Genomic DNA, 24,027 nt, shown 5'->3' on the forward strand with positions numbered 1-24,027 from the left:
GCTTAGCACAAACACCAGTTTCCACCTTTCCCTTCTGGATCCTTTCCCTGTCCAGAAGCCAAACCCCACTAATTTTATGGCTTTATAAAAATATTTTTAATACTCAGGACCAATGAAATTAAACATCCAAAGAATTTAGCTTTTCTTTCAATTTTGAAAAACCCACCATCAAATCACCCAATTAACTCACTAAGCAAGCAGCAAATACAAGCACTGCCCACCTGAACACCCCTTGTTTTTCAAAAATTTAACATTTTTAGATGCGTTATTATACACCTCCAGAACAGATGGAACTTGAACTTGGACCTCCTAGTCCAAAGACAGGAACATTGCCACTGCACCACAAGAGTCCCCGAACCCCTCACATTTTTTTAACTCTTACTGCGGACTTGGGTTAACGTTGTACATTGTGCCGAGAGCCCTCTCTTTATTTTTCACTTTTTTGCGGTTTATTTTTAAAAATCATTCACAGTATAGTTTTGATCAACATTGACTGTTTGCAAACCTTTGTAAGATGTGACAGGAATATGGGTTACCAACATGTCAAGTTTTTTAGAAGGATTCCCATCATCATTGTGCTTTCTGGATAAACAGAAATGAATACAACATGAGACATTCCTATCACCTTTAGCCCAAACAGCCTCGTTCAAATGAGCATCAATGCAGACATCAGGACTACCCATTTTCTTCACTGCAAATTTAAAGATCTCCTTAAAACACATGCCAAGAGAACGCTTGGGGAAGTTTATTATATATTCCTTCATGAGCACAATGTTGATGGCAGAACTTCTCTCCATCTTTTTTAGTGGGAATCATCTTGTCAGGAAAATGTCAGAAAAGCAGAACCTGTTTTATGTCCCTTTCTTTCTGCCCAGAGATGCTATGAATGTGTTTTTTTAACACTACTAAATCAACCATGTTACTATTTAAAAGAGCGGTTTTAAAAACACAGTCTGTCAGGGGAGAATACAAAGTCCAAAGGGCATCTTCTGTCAATCAGCTTGGAGCTGTTCTGTTTGAGCAAGATGCCTTTAGAGAGAGGTGGGCAGCACGCTACTCCAGTTCGGTTTAGTTCCCTTCCCCTCTCCCCCTATCTTTCCTTCACATTTTGGTATCATTGCACTGCCCCTCAAGGGCTTGGTATGTCAATTGGTAATTTATGTGGAAACACACTGATTTAATTGTGGAAGATAAAAGAAAAAAAAGTAACATGAGTGATTTGATTACGGAAAAAAAATGTTCTGTTTGACCCCATCAAGCAACCTGCATTTCTAACAGTGACAGATTCCCTTTGTTGTAAGCAATAAAAAATATATATATGTATACAAAGGTACATAGATGAAAATGACCAAAAACACAATTTCAAATTATATGTGTGTATATACTTACATTGGGCAGAATATTATAGTCCCCCAGCAGAGAGATACAAGATTCTGCCGGAGTTATTCTTGTTACATACTGCTTGTCCATGTTATATCTTAGCATGCCCCAGTTAAGGCTCTTAATTGATGACTTAGGGGCTGCAGCTTACTTGGTCACAGTTTTTAAGACAATGGAAGGCGGATTGATGTGAGGATTAGGTAGGGGTGCAGGGGATTGTGTTGATGCTTGAAAGGTTATGGACTTCAGGCTGTAAAGGGTGGGAAATGACACCATCACAGGCCCTTTTTCCCAACTGGAAGTAAATGCAAGATCTCCCTCTTCCCCAGTGTGTATCATCTCCTCCCCTGGCCGTAGCAACCGGACCCGCAAGGTGCCCTCCTCTCTTGCCCTACTAGATTCTCCCAGACTTACCTCTATCCTTGGTTCCCGATCTTTTGTCGTTGGAAACTTTCCTGTCGTTGGAGAGCAGGGACACACACAGCACTGTTAGGGAGGGAGATCCAGGATTTTGACTCAAGTGACACTGAAGGAACAGCAATATATTTCCAAACCAGGATGTTGAATGTCTTGGAGGGGAATTTGCAGGTGGTAGGGTTGCTGCAAAGGCTTTGAGGAGACCAAAGTTAAGTTACTTGCTGCAGGATTCCTAGCCTCTGACCTGCTCTTGTAGCCATAGTATTTATATGGCCAGTTCAGTTCAGTTTCTGGCCCCCCTATAATGCTGATTGTAGGGGATTCAGTGATGGTAATGCCATTGAATGCCAAGCAGTGTTGATTAGATTGTTTCTTGTTGGAGATAATAATTGCCTGGTGCTTGGGTGGTAGTGTGTGTTTGTCATGCATGTTCATGGGTTACTATATCTGTAACCATGTGTATGATAATGTGCCTTTGCTTTTCAAAGGGCCTTCCTTGAGATACTCTAGGGAGTTACTTCTTGACTTTCAGGGCTATATCTTTGTGCTCAGAAACTGTTTTTCATTTTCACTCCTCCATGAGGTGACGCAGTCTCAATGTAATAATACCTTACATATTTGTGTTGATGTATGGTATATTTGGATTCTCAAAAGCAGAATTAGAAAAATTCCCATCAATATCCTTGATAATTATGAGCCCTCTGTTAAACTTAAAGCCATGCCATGCAAATAAAGCATTAATTTCTTAGACTCCGCCATATTTAAATTGGCACAAAAACAGTCATAAGCTGGGAACAAATTTTTTTCAAAATTGCTAACACAAACTTTCACGGACAAAAGGCCATCACCCCAAACACATCCAAACACACTTTCCACAGTCTGATAAGGTCATAGTTAATACATTTCTGGTGTATGTGAAGAAAACTGGAAGATTTTAACTATGTAGTTGCCATCCTTTTTACTGCATCTTAGATTTCGATTTCAGTTTGAATTTTAACAACTGACATTCTGTATGCTACAACAGCATCCATTACATCATTCTCCTATATCTTAGCTCCTGAGCATATGAAGCCTTAAGCTAGAGATTATACATTCAATATCTTTGTGATTAAAGTTTACCTGACTCCTGATTAACTGAGTATTGCTTTGGCATCAGGTTTGAAACTTTCTCCTTTGCAACTTCCTTCTCTCCACCCTTGTAACCTCCCTCTCTTTCTCTGACCCTTGCAGCAACTCTCCCTCCTCCTTGCAGTCTCCCATGCTCTCTTTCTATCTCACTGTCTTACAGCATCCCACTATTTGTCTGTCTCTCTCTTTCTTTTTGTTCCTTTGTTTCTCTCTTCAGCTTTGCATCTTCCAAATCCCCAGCCCACCATGCCCCTCCCATCACAACAGTGGAATAGCAACTCCTGATCCCATCAGCTCAGCAATCCACGCTTGTCCACTCCTGGCACTCATGTGGCCCCTGGTATCTCTTTGTCACCATATACTGTGTCACTACTATTCCACATACATGCCATTTCTCTTGCAAAGCTACAAACATAGTTTTACTATTGAACCTATCAGCATTAAGTACAGGAGCTAAAAAGCCTGTGATTGGAAGAACACCTCAGAGATTCAGACGGTCCATTGTTAAGGGGCAAATTTTCTCCTATTAGTTACCCCCAAGACTGAATTTTTTCCAGATCTTCTGGGGGCGAATTCATCCTCCGCCCGTCATATCTTGAAAATTGCCACTTGACCATTGAGCCTGGAGGATAGGTCCCATGAGTAGCACTGACTGGCCATGCCAAAAGATGGAGGCTTGGAGATCCCCATTATTGACAGACCTTACCCTTAACACAACAATCTGTTTGTTGTGCCTTTCTAGATATGAGAGATACAGAGGTTGCATTTAAAGCCATGTAGGAATTCTTGAATGCAGTTGAAGAACAGCAGGAATTCTCCATGTGGTTAGGGTTCTTTATGATCTTGTCTGTTTTTTTGCTTGCACTGTAAAAATGGGCACCTAATCCAATCCTGATTTATAAGATGATCCTCAACATTCTTTCTTTGTTCCTTCATCTTCCAGTGTCAGGAAGGAACAATCAATTGCATCTTGGATTGTATCAGTAAACTCACCGGCCTGTCCTCCACATTGGAAGATTCCATAATTCACCGACTGATCCTAGCACTGACTCAGGTAGGGTCATTCAATAAGCTTGAGCACATAAACTAGACTCACACCTTAGTGCCAAGCTAAAGGAATGTTGCATTATCAGTATTATCATCTTTTGGATGCAATCCTGCCTGGCCACTCAGCTGGACTGTAAAGCCTCCAGGGCACTATTTCAAAGAGTAGGAGAATTCCCACTAGTCCTGGCTCACAGTTACCCTGAAACCAACATGATTAAAATAGGTATTCTGGTACTTTATCTCCTTCCTGTTTGTGTGTCCTTTTAGTGGACAAATTAGCCATTCTTTGCCATACCACAATAATGATGGTAATGAAAGGGGCTATTAGGCAAGTTATTCCTTATAAATAGGGAACCTCATTCATCTGGCTACAATGAAGGACAAATCGTTAATTTGTCTGATGCTTGCACTATGATGGCTTGGTCTTGACCTTCCTTAAAATACATTTTTCTAAATAGCTGCCTGCTAATACAGAACTTATTCATTGATAAAAAGAGACAGAATGTCAAAGATTTTCATGTTGTACTCATCAGGACCGACATGCAAGAAAACAAACTTGAAAAAGGAACATAAGTTTATATGGATGAGGAGAGAAAAGGCAAAAGAGGAAGGAATTAATGTGTAAAGCCGTAAACAGATGATGACCAAAAGGATCAGAGAAAGCAGATCTAAAAGCAAATCAGGAGCTAAGACTGGAAGTTACAAAAGTAATAATAGGACAAAACTTAAAGCACTGTATTTAAAAGCATACAGAACTCAAAACAAAAGGACTTGTAGGACAAATTGAGATAAATAAGTATGATCTAATTGCCATTTCTGAGGTAAGATAATACTTACTTATTGTAGATTGGGGCCTGAATATTGAAGGGACCTGAATATTATGACATTTAGGAAGGAAGGCAGCAGGAAAAGGTGGAGGAGTGTCTCTGTTAATTAAAGATTGTATTATCACAATAGGGAGGAATAACCTATAAGAGAAAGTGAGGTCTGCAGATGCTGGAGATCAGAGCTGAAAATGTGTTGCTGGAAAAGTGCAGCAGGTCAGGCAGCATCCAAGGAACAGGAGAATCGACGTTTCGGGCATAAGCCCTTCTTCAGGAATGATTAAGAAGGGCTTATGCCCGAAACGTCGATTCTCCTGTTCCTTGGATGCTGCCTGACCTGCTGCGTTTTTTCAGGAATAACCTATATTCAGGAAACCAAAATATAAAAGCAGTCTGGGTAGAGATGAGGAATGATAAAAGCAAGAGATCACTTGTGTGAGTTGCTATAGGCCCCCTAACAGTAACCATATGATAGGACAGGGTATCAAGGAATAAATAACGGGAGCTTGTCAAAAGGTTACAGCAAATATCATGGTGGATTTAAGCCTACATTTAGACTGGTAAAATCAAATTTGGAGCAAAGTAGTCTAAATGAAAAATTCATCAAATGTTTTCAGGCTAGTTTCTTAGACCAGCATGTACTGGTGCCTACCAGAGAGTAGGCTATACTAGTCACAGTTTTGATCATTGAGATAGGATGAATTACTAACCCCACAGTGAAAGAGCCACAGGGTAGCAGTGACCATATCATGATTGCATTTAACAAAGTGTTTACGGAAGCGGAGTGGGTCCAAGACTACTAATTTGAACATAAACAAGAGCAATTATGAGGGCCTGAAAGCAGAGCAAGTGAAAATAAACTGAAAATTTAGATTAAGGAAATAGGTCAATAGAGTTGTAGCGGCAAATGTTGAAGTGGATATTCCAGAAAGCATAGATCAGATGTATTCCAGCAAATAAGAAAATTTCTAAAGGACAGACATACTATACATAGTTAACTAAAAACGTCAAAGATCGTATCAAATTCAAAGAAAGACAGATAATTACACAAAGATAGATGGCAGGTCAGAAGATTGGACAGAATATTAAAAAAAAGGACAATGAAAAGATTAATAAGGAATAAAAATTAGAGTAAGTTATCTAAAAATATAAAAAACAGATTGGAAAAGTTTCTTCAAATATTTTTTAAAAAGACTGAACAAAGTAAGTGTTGATCCTAAAGAAAATGACAGAGGGAATTAGTAATGGTGGATAAAGAGATGGCAAATGAATTGAACAGATATTTTGTGTTAGTCTTCACTAGAGAAGAAACAAATAACATCCCAGAAATAGATGTAAATCAGGAATTGAAAGGGAGGGAGGAACTCAAGAAAATTACAATGACAAGGGAAGTAATATTGAGCAAATTGTTGGGACTGTGCGTTGACAGGTCTCCAGATGCTATTGGATTTTAATGGTCTGAGGAACTCAGAAGAACTAGCTAGTGAAGTAGCTCAAACATTAGTTTTAGTTTACTAAAACTTATTCAGTTTTGGGAAAGTTTCTTTAGATTGTAAAATAGCTAATGTAGCTCCTTTATTGAAAAAGGGAGGAAAGTGCAGCGAACCTTTACCAGTTTGATTCCTGGGATGGCAGGAGAGGAGAGATTGAGTTAATTAGCATTATATTCATTGGAGTTTAGAAGAATGAGGGGGAATCTCATAGAAACCTGTAAAATGCTAACAAACTAAATCAGTTAGACAGAGGAAGTGGGTTTCCAATGGTGGGCGAGTCCAGAACCAAGGAGTCATAGTCCAAGTGTAAGGGGGAAGTATTTTAGGACTGAGATGAGGAGCGCTTCCTTCAACTAGAGAGTGGTGGGCCTATGGAATTTGTTACCACAGAATGTGGTTGAGGTCAAGATATTGTGTTTTCAAGAAGGAGGTAGATATAGTCCTTGTGGCTAAAGGGATCAAGGGATATGGGGGGGAGGGCAAGAATAGGGTACTGAACTTGATGATCAACCATGATCATATTGAATGGCAGATCAAGCTCGAGGGGTTGAATGGCCTACTCCTGGTCCTATCTTCTGTGTTTCTGTATTTTTCTATGAGGGAGACAGAAAGCAGGACACTGTAACTTAACATTTGTTGTAGGGAAATAAAGTAGAAAAATTGAATCAAACATAACATTCAATTTGCTTTCCTGATTACTTGCTGTACCTGCAGACTAACCTTCTGTGATTCATGCACTAGGACACTCAAATCTCTCTGCATCTCAGAACTGTGCAATTCTCACCATTTAGATAATATGCTTCAATTTTATTCTTTCTACCAAAATGGATAATTTGGCACTTTCCCACATTATTCTCCTCTTGCCAGATCTTAGCTCATTTACTAAATCTATCTATATCCCTTTCATGCCTCCTTATGTCCTACTCACACTCATTTTCTTCTCTATTTTTGTGTCGTTAGCGTATATAGTGATCATACCTTCAATCTTCATCTGAATCATTTATATAAATTGTGAAGAGTTGAGGCCCCAATACTGACCCCTGTGATACACTAAGTTACTTCTTCAAAGAACTCCAATAAATTAGTTAAACATGATTTCTCTTTGATAAAACCTTGTTGGCTTTGCCTGATTACTTTAAACTTATCCAAGTGCCCTTTACTAATGTTTTTATTAATAGCTTCTAACAATTTCCACATTATAGATGTTAAGTGAACTGGCCTGTAGTTTCTTGCTTTCCGCCTCCCTACCTTTTTGAATAAAAGAGTTGCATTAGCTATTTTCCCGCATAAAAGAACCTTCTCCAAATCTACTGAGTTTTGGAAATTAAAATCAAAGCAACTATCTCACTAGCACTTCTTTTAAGACACTAGGATGAAATCCATCAAATGCAACAGTTGGGAGATTACGTTTCAGTTGCACAGATCATAGGTGAGACCGCACCTGGAGTACTGTGTTGCCTAATGAGGAAAGGCTGGACAGGCTAGGCCAGTATCCTCTAGAGTTTGCACAGCCAGAAATTATTCAACTGAAACATGTACGATCCTGAGAGGACTTGACCAGGTGGAATCAAAAGGATGTTTCCTCTTGTGGGAGAATCTAGAACTAGGAATCATAATTTACAAATAAACAGTTGCCTAGTTAGCCATGATATAGAGGAGCCAGTGTTGGACTGGGATGGACAAAGTTAATAATCACACAACACCAGGTTATAGTCCAACAGGTTTATTTGGAAGCACTAGCTTTCGGAGTGCTGCTCCTTCATCACGTAGCTGTGGAGCAGGTCCATAAGACACAGAATTTATAGCAAAAGATTACTGTATCATGTAATCCAAATGATATATTGAACAAACCTAGATTGCTGTTAAGTCTTTCATCTTTTAGAATGGGCTGCAGGTTTTGATTCATTAATAGATAAATCTCAGAACTTCCAAGTCACATTCTTGAGGTAACTTAAGGTTTTATGAAAAAAAGGTGACATCTGAGCTCAGACAATGCATTATTAAAGGTGTGAGGTTAGAGTCTGTCAGTATCCCAATCTTGGCTTCTCAGACAGTTGAGAGAAAATCTTTTCTTCTCAGAGTGTTGAGAGTCTTTGGAATTCCCTTCTAAAGCATAGGTTGATAGAGTTTTGATTGCTAATGGGATGAAAGCTTATTGATAGTATGCTATTATGATAGTATTGATAGGCCTTTATCTTCACTGTGGCCCTTAACTCTTCAATTACCTTTCTTCAACACGATCTATCATCTGTTTTTTTCCAATGCCCCTTTATTTTTTACCTGTTGTTTACAACTCCTATGATCCTGGAACTTGTGACATAACAGTACCAATATTGGCCTGGTAACCTAGAGTCATAGAGATGTACAGCATGGAAATAGACCCTTCGGTCCAATCCGTCCATGCTGACCAGATATCCCAACCCAATCTAGTCCCACCTGCCATCACCCGGCTCATATCCCTCCAAACCTTCCTATTCATATACCCATCCAAATGCCTCTTAAATGTTGCAATTGTACCAGCCTCCACCACATCCTCTGGCAGCTCATTCCATACATGTACCACCCTCTGTGTGAAAAAGATGCCCCTTAGGTCTCTTTTATATCTTTCCCCTCTCACCCTAAACCTATGCCTGCTAGTTCTGGACTCCCCGACCCCAGGGAAAATACTTTGTCTATTTATCCTATCCATGCCCCGCATAATTTTGTAAACCTGTATAAGGTCACCCCTCAGCCTCCAACGCTCCAAGGAAAACAGCCCCAGCTTGTTCAGCCTCTCCCTGTAGCTCAGATCCTCCAACCCTGGCAATATCCTTGTAAATCCTTTCTGAACCCTTTCAAGTTTCACAACATCTTTCTGATAGGAAGGAGACCAGAATTGCATACAATATTCCAACAGTGGCCTAACCAATGTCGTGTACAGCCGCAATATGACCTCCCAACTCCTGTACTCAATACTCTGACCAATAAAGGAAAGCATATCAAACGCCTTCTTCACTATCCTATCTACCTGTGACTCCACTTTCAAGGAGCTATGAACCTGCATTCCAAGGTCTCTTTGTTCAGCAACACTCCCTAGGACCTTACCATTAAGTGTATAAGTCCTGCTAAGATTTGCTTTCCCAAAATGCAGCACCTCGCATTAATCTGAATTAAACTCCATCTGCCACTTCTCAGCCCATTGGCCCATCTAGTCCAGATCTTGTTGTAATCTGAAGTAACTCTCTTCGCTGTCCACTACACCTAGTGTAAAGTTCTGGTGATGTAGGTTTTGAATCTTATTAGGACAGATGGTGAAATTTGAAATGAGTAAAATTTTGAAATAAAAATTTGGTCTAATATTGACAATTAGTCCACAGTTGATTGTCATAAACACACATCTGGTTGGCTAATAACCTTCAAGGAAGGAAATCTGCTATCTTTACCTGGTCGGGCCTACATGTGACTCAGAGCCACAGCACTGTGGTCAACTGTTAATTGCCATCTGGGCAATTAGCCAATGAAGCCCACATCCCATGAACAATTTTTAAAATATCCTTGATCCTTCACCTTTTGATCTTCAATCTAAGTCTTTATTGTCTTTTTATCTGAAAGCTCCGTGGTGGATGATATTGATTTACCTCATTATTTCAGAGCTGTGCAGAGGATGTGTCATCGCATTTCACTGCATTGTCGCAGAAACTGAAAACGATCGTCAGAGAAAGACGCTCACATTACCTCTTCAACAAGGGGGTGGTGAAAACAACAACAGTGGTGAAGATATCCTTGCATGGAGGCAAGAGCAAATGAAAATTAAAAAAATTCTGTTTTAAACCCCATAAGTTTCACCAATTACTGTCAAATATAAGGTGGTATTTGTAGTGTTTGGCAGAAGGTGAGAGAAAGTGGGTAGAAAGTAGCTAGAGTTAGATGACTATTGAACTGAGGCAGTTAACATCCTGGGATATGGGTCGGACTGTTTCTCTGTACCCCTCTGATTGTTGCTGAAGATAGGCTCAGAGAAAGAAGGATTTTTGTTCATTATGATTTCATTGCTCTAACTGGTTCTGAATTCTAGGTTAACAACCAGGAAGATTCTCAATTTCAGTGGTGTACATCTCATGAGAGATGTAGAATGCATTAGATTACTATCACCTGCACAATGCAATGGGACTAAAGATGGTAAGACCATGGAAGGAAATTTGGGGTGCAGGGTAAGGATAGTGAGAAAAAAAGGGAGGAACATTACAATGTAATTATATCTGTGTATTTGCTGCATGCTTTAATGACATAGCTTAGCTGCATGAATTTTGCCTGAGTTGCATTTTATTAAGTAAGTCTGTCATTGCTTCACATTCAAAGGAGTTGAAGCCAGTTCAATTAATCATTATCCTGAATAAACAATGTTTCTCTTCAGTTGTTCAGTGAGTAATCCTTCCCTCTTATCTGTTGCTCACGATTCAACTCTTAAGTAAGTTTTCTTCAGTTCAATGTAATTGGCCAGTTCCATAAGTTGGCTGAAGGTCACATCTTTTTTTCCCAATATCTAATTCTACAACAGCAGAACCTGAGCCCTGGGTAAGAAGAATATCTTCCCAAACTACGCAGTCTGCAAGATGCACTAAAGTAACTTGTGATGCCTCATTCAACTGCATCTTCTTAACCCATGAACTTCATAAGAACCACCACCACCTGTAAATTCCTCTTAAAGAGGAACTAATTTGGATCTTTATTCACTGTCGCTGGGTCAAATACCTGAAACTCTTGTCTGAGCAGCACTGTGCAAGTACCTATATCATAGATTGCTCACATGACATGAATAAGCAAAGCTGCACCCATTCACTGTCTGGATTGACGTTTATGTGTCAGACACAGTTCTCCTGTTTCTCCAGTGACAGTCTAAATTACCATTCAGTAAGATATGGCCTGGTATGGATTGTTTATAACATGACAATAGCTTGTTTTACAATCATTTTGTTTAATCAATAAAACTTCTCTTTTGTAATAATATAAAAATAGCAAAGCTGCTACCCTTCTGCCGTGGATAATCTCAAGTAATTGAAACAGAGTGGGGGCAACATTTGATAGCCCCTGAAAACAGATGGAGGGATTACAATTTGTGATTGCTTCTGATGAAGGCGCGACTCCAATTTCATGCTGACGTGTGGCGTTTGCAAAACACTCTGCATACAGTCAATGACAGCTTGAGCAGAAACTTGTCAGGCCCAGAACAACTTGGGCGATGGTGAAAAATTTGAGACAATCGCGTGACAAGTTCAGAAAGGCTTTTCTTGATGTCAGGAGATATTAGTTGCAATTTCCGACGAAGTTCTGAATGTGAAGTCATAATTCTGGGAGTGGTGAGATAGGGATTATTGTTTGTTAGCATCTCATTGACTGCAAAGCTTACTCAATGATATGCATTTCCTATTGTACCATGGAATGGATAGAAACAAGATGCCAAGAAATCCAGATATGAAACTCAGAGCAGGTAACATGTGACCCCTGTTTGGTATTTGCTCCACTGGACTGTCACCTTTGACAGCCAGCACCAATGTTTCAGGGTATGATCCAAGGCTACATGCATTTGACATCCACAGATTTGATATGCACCAGCTTCTCTGTGCAGCATTAGAATACCTCCAACCCACCTACAGTACACTGTTGCACTTCAGTGCTGAAATCTGGAGCACTATCATTGAAGTGCTGCTTCAAGGACACTTTGTACTCAGGGACAGGCACCTAGCCCATGGAATGGACCAAGTTGCACCCTAGGGCTACTCACTTAGCACTTGCTCATTTATAGCCTCGCTGCATACTCAGCATCACTGCTTTGCCTTGTTTTCCTTGCCGTTTAGCCCATAGACCTTGGCAGAGGTTAAAGGTTCACAATACTATTGCCTTGAATTGCTTTTTAATGGATACACAAAAGCATATGCTTGTTTTGCTGGTCAGCAGTCTTCAGTCAATGGAGAGGCCATCTTTCAGTACAGCACATTGTTTTGTTAATCTCATACCATGTGCTACTGCAACAAACAGCCGTGCCTCGATGTTTTTTTTTGTATAGATATTTTTATTAGAAATTTAACATTTTTACAAGTTTACAAAAATAAACAAAACTCTCAGATATAAACATAAATATACAATTAGCTCAAATATACAATAGCCAAAATTTAACAAAAAAACAAAAAGAAAACCGAAAAAGAAGAAAAAAAAACAAACAAAACTCAACTATCTACTAATCTAACCTACAACTAACCAGAGTGTATATTTAAGTCTCTTACATGCTCGGAATGTGTTAACATCAGATGTAATAAAACCCGTATTCGTGCAGGATTCCTCCCCTGAGGGGCCCCGGACCAGCCAGGTTTGTAATCTCAATTAAATAAAAGCCCTTGTTAGGATAGCCGAAATATCTGTATTTATGTAATTCAAGAAGGGCTGCCATATTTTATGGAATAATTCGGTCTTTCGGTGCACCATATTTGTAAGGAAGTCAAGGGGAATACATTCCATAATTAATCTGTGCCAATTTGAAAGTGCAGGGGGGCCCTCAGCCGCCCAGTTCACCAAAATATTTTTCCTTGCACAGAAAGAAAGAACAGAAAATAGCCTCTTCCCGTACGTGTCCAGGGAGAGAAAGTTCGAAAAGCCCAAGAGGAGAGATACAGGGTCCACTTTAATTTCCATTCCTAAAATTTCTGTCAGGGTACTTGCTACTTTAGTCCAATATCTATGGATCTTATGACAGGTCCATAGGCAATGTACAAGAGTGCCCACCTCTATTTTACATTTGGGACACATTGGAGATGCTCCTGCCTTAAATTTTGCCAATCGAACCGGTGCTGTATGGGGGCCCTATGAAGTATCTTCAGCTGGATAGCCTGAGTTCTGTTACAGATAGTAATTCTTCTAGCATTTTCCCAAATATCATTCCACGTTTCTATGGAGATTTCTAGTCCCAAATCCTGATCCCATGTTTTAAGCAGATTATCCATATCTCCCGATACTTCATCATGTAGTAAATGATAAATAGTACTGACGGAAGATACCCCCACTGGTCGTAGGACACTACGTTCTCTATCTGATTTATAAAGACTATCTAATAACATAGTCTTCTTCTGTATATAATCTCGAATTTGGAAGTATCGAAAGAGGTCTCCATTAGGTAATCCGAATTTCTGACGCAGCTGTTCAAAAGACATCAGGACCCCATCTTTAAATAGATCCCCTAAACATGAGATACCCCTGGATCTCCAGAGTTTAAAAGTGGCATCTGTTAACCCCGGTTGGAATCCCCATGCTCCCATTATCGGTGCATAGGGGGATGTTTTATGTGAGTTGCCCTCATTTTGCCACATTATATTCCAAGCCTTATTTGTGTTTAGTATTATAGGATTTTTACAGTGATCTGTAATGATTTTCCTCTTGTCTGAGAATAAAAGGTTAATAAGTGGGTATTTTACTTGAGAGGCCTCGATGTCCAACCAGATTGATTGTGGATCAGACAAGACCCAATCAGCTATGTAACTTAATAGGGAACTTAACTGATATTTCCTAAAGTCTGGGAAGTCCAATCCACCCCTTGCCTGTGGAAGCTGTAGCTTCTTCAGCTTAATGAGGGGCCGCCTATGATTCCAGGTAAAGGAACACAGCCAGCCATATAATTTACATAAAGCCGTCCTCGGCAGCATCACCAGAAGCATTCTCATAGGATATAGGAGACGGGGCAGGACATTCATTTTGATTAGTGCTATTCTACCCAACCAGGAAATTGGTAGGTCTCCCCATCGCTGGAAGTCCTGCCTTATCCTTTCCAGTAAATACACAAAATTAGCCTTATACAACTGACCAAATACTGGAGTAATAAAAATGCCTAAATATAATAAGTCCTCCAGGGAACAACGAAAGGGAAAAAGGGATCCGTCCGCTAAGCGGGGTATCATAGCAAGGCCACCCATTGGCATAGCCTCCGATTTTGATAAATTAATTTTATAGCCTGAGAATGCACTAAATGTATTGATAACTTGGATTAGGCGAGGTATGGACATCAGAGGGTTACTGAGGAATAGAAGAACATCATCTGTATAAAGGGTAATTTTATGTTTACCTGTACCAATCCTTGGGGCCACTATATTAGGATCAGCTCATATAGCTTCTGCTAGTGGTTCAATTATTGGCGTAAATAACAATGGCGAGAGGGGACATCCCTGACGGCAGCCCCTACCCACACTGAAGCTATCCGAACCTAATCCATTGGTAACCACAACTGCTTTGGGATCACTATACAATGTTGAGACCCATTTGGTAAACACCTGTCCAACGCCAAACCTTTCCAATGTGTAAAACAAATATGACCATTTGACCTTATCAAATGCCTTTTCCGCGTCTAATGAAACCACTACTCCTGATATCTTTCCCTGATGACAAGCTTGAATCATATTCAGAGCCCTTCTAATATTATTGGATGATCTACGGCCCTTAATAAACCCCGTCTGATCCTCCTTTATAATATGTGGCAGCATCCTTTCTAGTCTCAGTGCTAACGTTTTAGAAAGGATTTTAAAATCTACATTTAGCAAGGATATTGGTCTGTATGATGTACAATCTTCTGGGTCCTTTCCATTTTTAAGGATAAGAAAGCTTTTGCCTCTTTCAGCGAAGGCGGGAGACAGCCCTGACTATATGCATAGTTATACATGTCCATAAGTGGACCAGCCAATATTTCTGTAAATTCTTTATAGTTGTTGTGGTTCTGTTCGCCGAGCTGGAAGTTTTTGTTGCAAACGTTTTGTCCCCTGGCTAGGCGACATCATCAGTGCTTGGGAGCCTCCTGCGAAGTGCTTCTTTGATGTTTCCTCCGGTGTTTATAGTGGTCTGTCCCTGCCGCTTCCGGTTGTCAGTTTCAGCTGTCCACTGTAGTGGTTGGTATATTGGGTCCAGGTCGATGTGTTTGTTGATGGAGTTTGTGGATGAATGCCATGCCTCTAGGAATTCCCTGGCTGTTCTCTGTCTGGCTTGCCCTATGATAGTAGTGTTGTCCCAGTCGAATTCATGTTGCTTGTTGTCTGCGTGTGTGGCTACTAAGGATAGCTGGTCGTGTCGTTTCGTGGCTAGTTGATGTTCATGTATGCGGATTGTTAGCTGTCTTCCTGTTTGTCCTATATAGTGTTTAGTGCAGTCCTTGCATGGTACTTTGTACACTACATTCGTCTTGCTCATGTTGGGTATCGGGTCCTTCGTTCTGGTGAGTTGTTGTCTGAGCGTGGCTGTTGGTTTGTGTGTCTTTATGAGTCCTAGGGGTCGCCGTAGTCTGGCAGTCAGTTCCGAGATGCTCCTGATGTATGGTATAGTCTTCGGCCAGTGCCAGGGTCATTTCCTCATTAGGAGTGAGGAGGTGGATGTAGGGGACCCCTATGCCACTGCCAAGGTTGCTATATTAGGAATTGTGGAATATCTGCACAGTGGCATGTACTGCTGGCTATGGTAGGTCGGAGGATCTGCTAGTATTGGATGAGAGTGTCATCACAGGGATGGGGTTAAATATTAATAATTTCTGGATTAGTGGTGCTGGAAGAGCACAGCAATTCAGGCAGCATCCGAGGACAGGCAAAATCGACGTTTCGGGCAAAAGCCCTTCATCAGGAATAAAGGCAGAGAGCCTGAAGCATGGAGAGATAAGCTAGAGGAGGGTGGGGGTGGGGAGAGAGTAGCATAGAGTACAATAGGTAGGTGGGGAAGGAGATGAAGGTGATAGGTCAGGGAGGAGAGGGTGGAGTGGATAGGTGGAAAAGGAGCTGGGCAGGTCGGACAAGTCTGGACAGGTCGAGTTACTGGAGGTTAGAAACTAGGATGAGGTGGGGGAAGGGGAAATGAGGAAACTGTTGAAATCCACATTGATGCCCTGGGGTTGAAGTGTTCCGAGGCGGAAGATGAGGCGTTCTTCCTCCAGGCGTCTGGTGGTGAGGGAGCGGCGGTGGAGGAGGCCCAGCACCTCCATAACCTCAGCAGAGTGGGAGGGGGAGTTGAAATGTTGAGCCACTGGGCGATTTGGTTGATTGATGCGGGTGTCTCTGAGATGTTCCCTAAAGCGCTCTGCTAGGAGGCGTCCAGTCTCCCCAATGTAGAGGAGACCGCATCGGGAGCAACGGATACAATAGATGATATTAGTGGATGTGCAGATAAAACTTTGATGGATGTGGAAGGCTCCTTTAGGACCTTGGATGGAGGTGAGGGAGGAGGTGTGGGCACAGGTTTTACAGTTCCTGCGGTGGCAGGGGAAAGTGCCAGGATGGGAGGGTGGGTCGTAGGGGGGCGTGGACCTGACCAGGTAGTCACGGAGGGAACGGTCTTTGCGGAAGGCGGAGAGGGGTGGGGAGGGAAATATATCCCTGGTGGTGGGGTCTGTTTGGAGGTGGCGGAAATGTCGGCGGATGATTTGGTTTATGCGAAGGTTGGTAGGGTGGAAGGTGAGCACCAGGGGCGTTCTGTCCTTGTTGCGGTTGGAGGGGTTGGGTCTGAGGGCGGAGGTGCGGGATGTGGATGAGATGCGTTGGAGGGCATCTTTAACCACGTGGGAAGGGAAATTGCGGTCTCTAAAGAAGGAGGCCATCTGGTGTGTTCTATGGTGGAACCGCTCCTCCTGGGAGCAGATACGGCGGAGGCGGAGGAATTGGGAATACGGGATGGCATTTTTGCAAGAGGTAGGGTGGGAAGAGGTGTAATCCAGGTAGCTGTGGGAATCGGTGGGTTTGTAGAAAATGTCAGTGTCTAGTCGGTCGTCACTGATGGAGATGGAGAGGTCCAGGAAGGGGAGGGAGGTGTCAGAGATGGTCCAGGTAAATTTAAGGTCAGGGTGGAATATGTTGGTGAAGTTGATGAATTGCTCAACCTCCTCGCGGGAGCACGAGGTGGCGCCAATGCAGTCATCAATGTAGCGGAGGAAGAGGTGGGGAGTGGTGCCGGTGTAATTACGGAAGATCAACTGCTCTACGTAGCCAACAAAGAGACAGGCATAGCTGGGGCCCATACGTGTGCCCATGGCTACCCCTTTGGTCTGGAGGAAGTGGGAGGATTCAAAGGAGAAATTGTTAAGGGTGAGGACCAGTTCGGCCAAACGAATGAGAGTGTCGGTGGAGGGGTACTGTTGGGAACGTCTGGAGAGGAAAAAACGGAGGGCTTGGAGGCCCTGGTCATGGCGGATGGAGGTGTAGAGGGATTGGATATCCATGGTGAAGATGAAGCGTTGGGAGCCGGGGAAACGGAAGTCTTGGAGGAGGTGGAGGGCGTGGGTAGTGTCTCGAACGTATGTGGGGAGTTCCAGGACTAGGGGGGATAGGACAGTGTCGAGGTAGGTAGAGATGAGTTCAGTGGGGCAGGAGCATGCTGAGACAATGGGTCGGCCAGGGTGGTCAGGCTTGTGGATCTTGGGAAGGAGGTAGAACCGGGCAGTGTGGGGTTCCCGGACTATGAGGTTGGAAGCTGTGGGTGGGAGATCTCCTGAGGTGATGAGGTTGTGTATGGTCTGGGAGATGATGGTTTGGTGATGGGGGGTGGGGTCATGGTCAAGGGGGCGGTAGGAAGAGGTGTCCTCGAGTTGGCGTTTGGCTTCAGCGATGTAGAGGTCAGTGCGCCAGACTACCACTGCGCCCCCTTTGTCCGCTGGCTTGATGGTGAGGTCAGGATTGGAGCAGAGGGATTGGAGGGCTGCGCATTGTGAGGGTGAGAGGTTGGAGTGGGGGAGGGGGGTCGACAGGTTGAGGCGGTTAATGTCCCAGCGGCAGTTGGGAATGAAGAGGTCGAGGGCAGGTAATAGGCCAGCGCGGGGTTAATAAACCGAGTTTGAGTTGAAAGGCCTGGCAGAGAGAAACTCTTTGTGAAACTTTATGAAACTGGCACTGAGACAACATATATAAGATTCAGCCACTTGTAACCACAATGAAACCTGCAATCCTCACAGAGTTTTCTACCTCCCTCTAGAATGAGAAAATGAGATATATTTGGCTTTCTCAGAATACAGAGCCTCAGTGTAACAGCGGATGGTGAACTGGGACATGTTGCTAATATTACCTGCTCCAGCTTGGCAGGGCCTAGACACGTAAAAGCCCGTGGCCACGGTCATGCCGACAGCCACTAACAAAGCCATACTCATCCATTACCAATGGGCAACAAATGTTGGCACAAGCAGCAATGACCAGTTCCCATGACAGACATTTTGATATCCTGCTCTGAAATTACAGTCATGGCTGCAGCAGGTGACAGATTTCAGAGTGGATGGCAGACATCAGATATCTGTAAGACTGCTGTCCACTGAGAGCCATCGCACTCCAAGCTTATTAATGTCTTAAAATCATTTACAAGATGTGAGCATCACTGGCACGATCAGGTTTTCTTGCCAATTCCTAGTTATCTTGAGAAGGTGGTAGTCAGCTTCCTTCTTAAGTTGCTGCAGTTCATGTGATGTGGGACTGTTAGGGATGGACTTTCAGAATATTGATCGGGATAATGTGTTTAGTTTGTATTCCTCTGGTGATTGCTCCTTATCTATGTGTTAATGCCTCTTGCATTATAAAAGACACAGATAATATTCTAGAGTCAAAATAGTATTCTCAGCACTGAAACATGGTGCTAGAAAATCAAATGTTGCACCATTCGCTCCTCAACATTAGGGGCCCCTGTCCAGCTCCAATTCTTTCTCTGATTTTGCTTTCTGTTCAAAAGAAGAGATCAGAAAGGTTATCAACACAACAAGAAGACTTTGTCCCCAATTAACTAGGCAAGCTAATGAGTAGTTTATGGTGCATATTTTGGGAATCAGCTTTCAATTAAGACACTATGTACTTTCCATCCAGAAGCTTTGAGAGAATATGTCTTGTGTTTTTAAAAGAAAAAAAAACTTTCAAAACTGCTGTGTGGGGAAAATAGAGAGAACATACTGAAATCTGGCATTTGAACAATCCTAACCTCAAATGGCAAGCTGCCAATTTTTAAACTGCGCTACAGTTAAGGTGTTGGAGACAACATTTACAATTTGTCAGAAGTATTGGTTTGTTTAGTGTAAATATGACAACAAGAAACACAAAGGGCCTCTTCTTTCCTCACTATTTGGATTGCCGTGATATTAGATCAGGTAGCTAATTTTAAAGTGTTATATGGAATGTTAATTGCTGAATCTATTAAGCTTCATTATATAGTTTCATGTGTGATGTGCTCAGTATAGAGCTCCAGTAGAATTTATGGCACAATGAAACAGTGCACAATGCCAGATGGGGATATGATTGTCTATATTTTTGTCTCTTGTTAAAATGGCAGTATGCATGATGCTGGTTCTGATTTTACATCACATCAAGCTCTCACTTTCCTAATGGGTGATATCATCACAGGAGCTCATGGCATACACTGAAAATATTTCTATCAAAGAAGAAAGGGAGTAAAACTCATGACATTGCTGTGGTTCTGTAACACTTACTGAACTTAAGAAGGCTGTTGGCTTTAAATATTGGGTGAAACTTCTTACCAGAGGGAGATCAAGGTAAATGAGATCTTCCATTGCGAGTGTAAGAAATACAGGTGACGTGGTAGCTCAGTGGTTAGCATTGCTGCCTCACAACACTAAGGACCCAGGTTCAATTCCACCATGGGCAACTATCTGTGCGGAGTTTGCACATTCTTCCCCATGTCTGTGTGGGCTGCTCTGGTTTCCACCCACAGTCCAAAGATGAGGAAATTAGGTGGATTGGCCATGCTAAATTGCGCAAAGTGGCTTGGGATGTGCAGGTTAGTTATGGGAAATGCAGAGTTACAGGGATGGGGGGGGGTACTGGGTGGAATGCTCTTTAGAGGGTCAATATGGACTCATTGAGCCAAATCCACATTGTATGGATTCTACAAAATAATCGAGAGAACATATACTTCTTTAAGGGGACCTCCTATGTTAATGTGTATTTAAAATGTAGTACTGATTTCGTGAAGTCTACCAGAGTGGGCTCAGTGGTGGTTGAGCATGTATAACCATAGGTGATGCTGCACATCTTACCTCTGCCAGAGTTATTAAGACATTATGTCAGTGACGCTGTGGGTTGGCCAGTGAATCATTAGCGAGTCACTTCAAGGTCATTATCCCGGATCCAATGGAAGGAAATTTGATCTCTCATGAAAGTCTCTCTGTACTCAGCTCAATCTAAATGGCGGCAGAGCCATCATGTATTACCTTCTTTTAACGACTTTGGTGGAAGGCATCTTCTCCCGACCCAGGCCCAGGACCAAGGTGACTTCCAACCGCCCGGAATGGCGTTATAGGCCTGACAGGGTAGTCTCCCGGTATGGCGGCTTCCTGTTGTGGTAGTCTTGTCCAGGAGGGGAAGTCTCGGCCTGGCGTGGAGGTCTCGTTTTGGTGTGGCAGGGTTGTCTCAGCCTGGCATGGTGTCTCAGCCTCAGATTGGCCCTGTGTAGTGGTTTCGGCCTGCTTTTCCAGGGTACCATGAGCCCACATGCAGTTAGTCGAACTGTGATGAACTTTATCTTTTTTATTATTTATGACCTCAGTAATTAACCTAGGTGCTGTGATATGGCGACTTATAAATCTTTTCACTTTTTTTTTGTAAAAATGCATGTGACAATGAATTGCTAAAAAAAGGTTAGCGACTGCTCAAATTGATGCTGTTCTTCCTAGAGAACAGCCGGCCCCTAATTGGCCAGTCGGTCTCAGAGGCAGAACTCACTGGTAAATATGAGAGAAGGTCTGTGTTGACCACTCAGGAGCCTGTAGGTCACTTAATTAATCAGAGCTGGAAATGTGTTGCTGGAAAAGCGCAGCAGGTCAGGCAGCATCCAGGGAACAGGAGAATCGACGTTTCGGGCATAAGCCCTTCTTAAGGAATGAGGAAAGTTTGTCCAGCAGGCTAAGATAAAAGGTAGGGAGGAGGGACTTGGGGGAGGGGCGTCGGAAATGTGATAGGTGGAAGGAGGTTAAGTTGAGGGTGATAGGCCGGAGTGGGGGTGGGCGCGGAGAGGTCAGGAAGAAGATTGCAGGTTAGGAAGGTGGTGCTGAATTCGATGGATTTGACTGAGACAGGGTGGGGGGAGGGGAAATGAGGAAACTGGTGAAATCCGAGTTCATCCCTCGTGGTTGGAGGGTTCCTAGGCGGAAGATGAGGCGTTCTTCCTCCAACCGTCGTGTTGCTATGGTTTGGCGATGGAGGAGTCCAAGGACCTGCATGTCCTTGGTGGAATGGGAGGGGGAGATGAAATGTTGAGCCACGGGGTGGTTGGGTTGGTTGGTCCAGGTGTCCCAGAAACGTTCTCTGAAACATTCCGCAAGTAGGCGGCCTGTCTCCCCAATATAGAGGAGGCCACATCGGGTGCAGCAGATGCAGTAAATGATGTGTGTGGAGGTGCAGGTGAATTTGTGGCGGATATGGAAGGATCCCTTGGGGCCTTGGAGGGAAGTGAGGCGGGGGAGGTGTGGGCACAAGTTTTGCATTTCTTGCGGTTGCAGGGGAAGGTGCCAGGAGTGGAGGTTGGGTTGTTGGGGGGGTTGGCCAACTTATGGCTCAGTGGCCATCTTGTGTGTCCATGTGCCGAGTGTCACCCTGCCCCGTGTCATCTCCCACTTCACTCCCCCTTTTGTGGTCTAGGAGGCAACTTCAGGGATCTCCCGCAGAACACCCGATTTAAATGTAGAGGTCATCTCCAGGAGCTCTCCCTCCCAAGGCGTAATATGGAGTGCCAATTTCATTGGGGGCTCTTCAGTCGTGACACTCACTGCTGGCACAGTTCTCATCAGTAGCACCTTACAGCAGAGCTTTAAACACCCAAGGCCCTCACAGAATACCAGCGTGAGTGCAATGAGGAAAGAAAACTTATGTGCCAAATAGGGTCCCCAAGATTTACCTAACAACTGATTTAGCCAGCTGTCTGTAATTTTGGCTCCCTGTCGAAAATTATCTTGCTGGTCTCGATATTCTTGATGGCTTTTGTACTGTTATACGAGTCATCAATAACATGGGCGATACAATTGTCACCAATAATTGTACAAACTCCCTCTTGTTGTGCTAATTGATAATCTACTGCATAATGTATCTGCTGTGTGGAGAGTCTGAGTTCAGTAAACTGTGTATTAATTGCTTCCAGATCTTTTGAGGTATTATTGCCTAAGATAGTCAGGCCACATACAAGGTCATTTCGGGTTTTAGTACTGACAATCTCTGCTGTGTCCCCCAAAGATAGAGATCTCAAGAATCCGTATTCCAATGATGACCCCAAAGTGGTGGGGATCTGCCAGTCAGCACAGAACTCCTGGCTGATAAAGGGGGTCACTATCCTTCTCCGGACATGTCCCCCGCTGGGGCATGGTACAGTAAGGGGGTGCAATTGTCCCTACCACGAACAGGTTTGGGAAGTCTGGGGTGTCTGTCGCTTAAATCCCCTTAAATAGAATAAAAAATCCCATCACCACTCAGTAATATACATTGACCTGTCCTTCCGTCTGTCTGTCCACCCATGTCGCCCTTGGTCCCCCAGGTGTTCCCCCCAGCTGGTAAGTCTTGAACGGGTATGTCCATGTGGCAGAGCTGACATGGGTGCCATTGCACTGACCACATATGAATTGTCTGCCCACGGTAACATTCAAGCATGCCTGCTTGCTGCAGGTGCAGGTAAACTATCCCCTGGTGACTGTAAGTGCGCTGCGTCTGGACGCATGAGTCATTTTTGGAAACCAGGGCATAAACGCATCTCCATTCCTGCCCTGTGAAACAGAGTGGGTAATTACTGGATTTTAAATGGGTCTTCCTTTCTCTAGGCTGGGGGATTCAGCCCCATGGGCCGATGGGCTGATGGTCCTGCCCAGCTGCACACATCTACCCTGGAGTCCCCATCTGTATTTTCCTAACTGCCCCTTACATGACACTCCCAAGGTATCTACTGTCTACAGGTCCTTTTTGTCCTGTTTATCAATTACAGATTTCCACATCCCTTTCAATTAGGCGCTTAATTCTATCACATACCGCAGCATTTTATCTTTTAGTGGATCCACATAGGTGCCACCTGTGATTCTTGTCTCCTGCAATTGCATTGCTCGCCCGGTCATTAATTCATTTGATGTTAGCCTGGTTGCCTGATTCATGGTTTCATTAATATGGCTGGCAGCACTTCAGCCCATGTTCTGCCTAAGGCTTGCATAGCCTTCGCTAAAGTATTTTTAAACGTTCTATTCATTCTCTCTACCATCCCTGAGCTCTGGGGATGATAAGAATGTGAAATTTTTGTCTGATGCTGAGTAATTGGCAGACAGTCTTCATGGAAAAGCGCAGCAGGTCAGGCAGCATCCAAGGAGCAGGAGAATCGACGTTTTGGGCTTGAGCCCTTCTTCAGGAAAGAAGGGCTCATGCCCGAAACGTCGATTGTCCTGCTCCTTGGATGCTGCCTGACCTGCTGCGCTTTTCCAGCAACACATTTTCAGCTCTGATCTCCAGCATCTGCAGTCCTCACTTTCTCCTCCTTCCAGACAGTCTTCATGACCTTGCCTGTAAAATGCATCCCTTGGTCGGAGTTGATCTGGAGGGGTACCCCCCGCCTCAGGATTATCTCCTCCGTTAATACAGTGGTCACAGTGCAGCTTTTGGTCGGGAATGCCTCTACCCACTGAATGAATTGGTCGATGATGACCAGGCAGTATGTTTTCCCACGGGGGAATGGTAGTGGCCCTGTAAAATCTATATGAAGGTGTTCCCAGGGTCCCCTAGGTCTGGCTGGTGTCCCAT

The 24,027-nt window shown here is 43.2% G+C and overlaps 1 protein-coding gene across 2 annotated transcripts in view; it reads left to right on the plus strand.

The window, feature by feature from the left end:
* LOC122561784 (protein tyrosine phosphatase domain-containing protein 1) overlaps positions 1 to 24,027 on the plus strand; it is a 63,389-nt gene that overhangs the window by 28,505 nt on the left and 10,857 nt on the right. The window contains exons 11-12 of one of the 2 annotated variants that reach the window (XM_087999454.1): positions 3,869 to 3,979; positions 9,920 to 10,061. In XM_087999454.1, the coding sequence (XP_087855580.1) occupies positions 3,869 to 3,979; positions 9,920 to 10,061 (253 nt within the window). Of the gene's footprint in view, positions 1 to 3,868; positions 3,980 to 9,919; positions 10,935 to 24,027 lie in introns of those variants that run through there. The other variant, XM_043713937.2, reaches the window with a different exon arrangement.

This window comes from Chiloscyllium plagiosum, unplaced genomic scaffold (genome assembly GCF_037043375.1).
Source record: "Chiloscyllium plagiosum isolate Xiang-an unplaced genomic scaffold, Cpla_swu_hap1 HiC_scaffold_23, whole genome shotgun sequence".
Lineage (NCBI taxonomy): Eukaryota > Metazoa > Chordata > Chondrichthyes > Orectolobiformes > Hemiscylliidae > Chiloscyllium > Chiloscyllium plagiosum.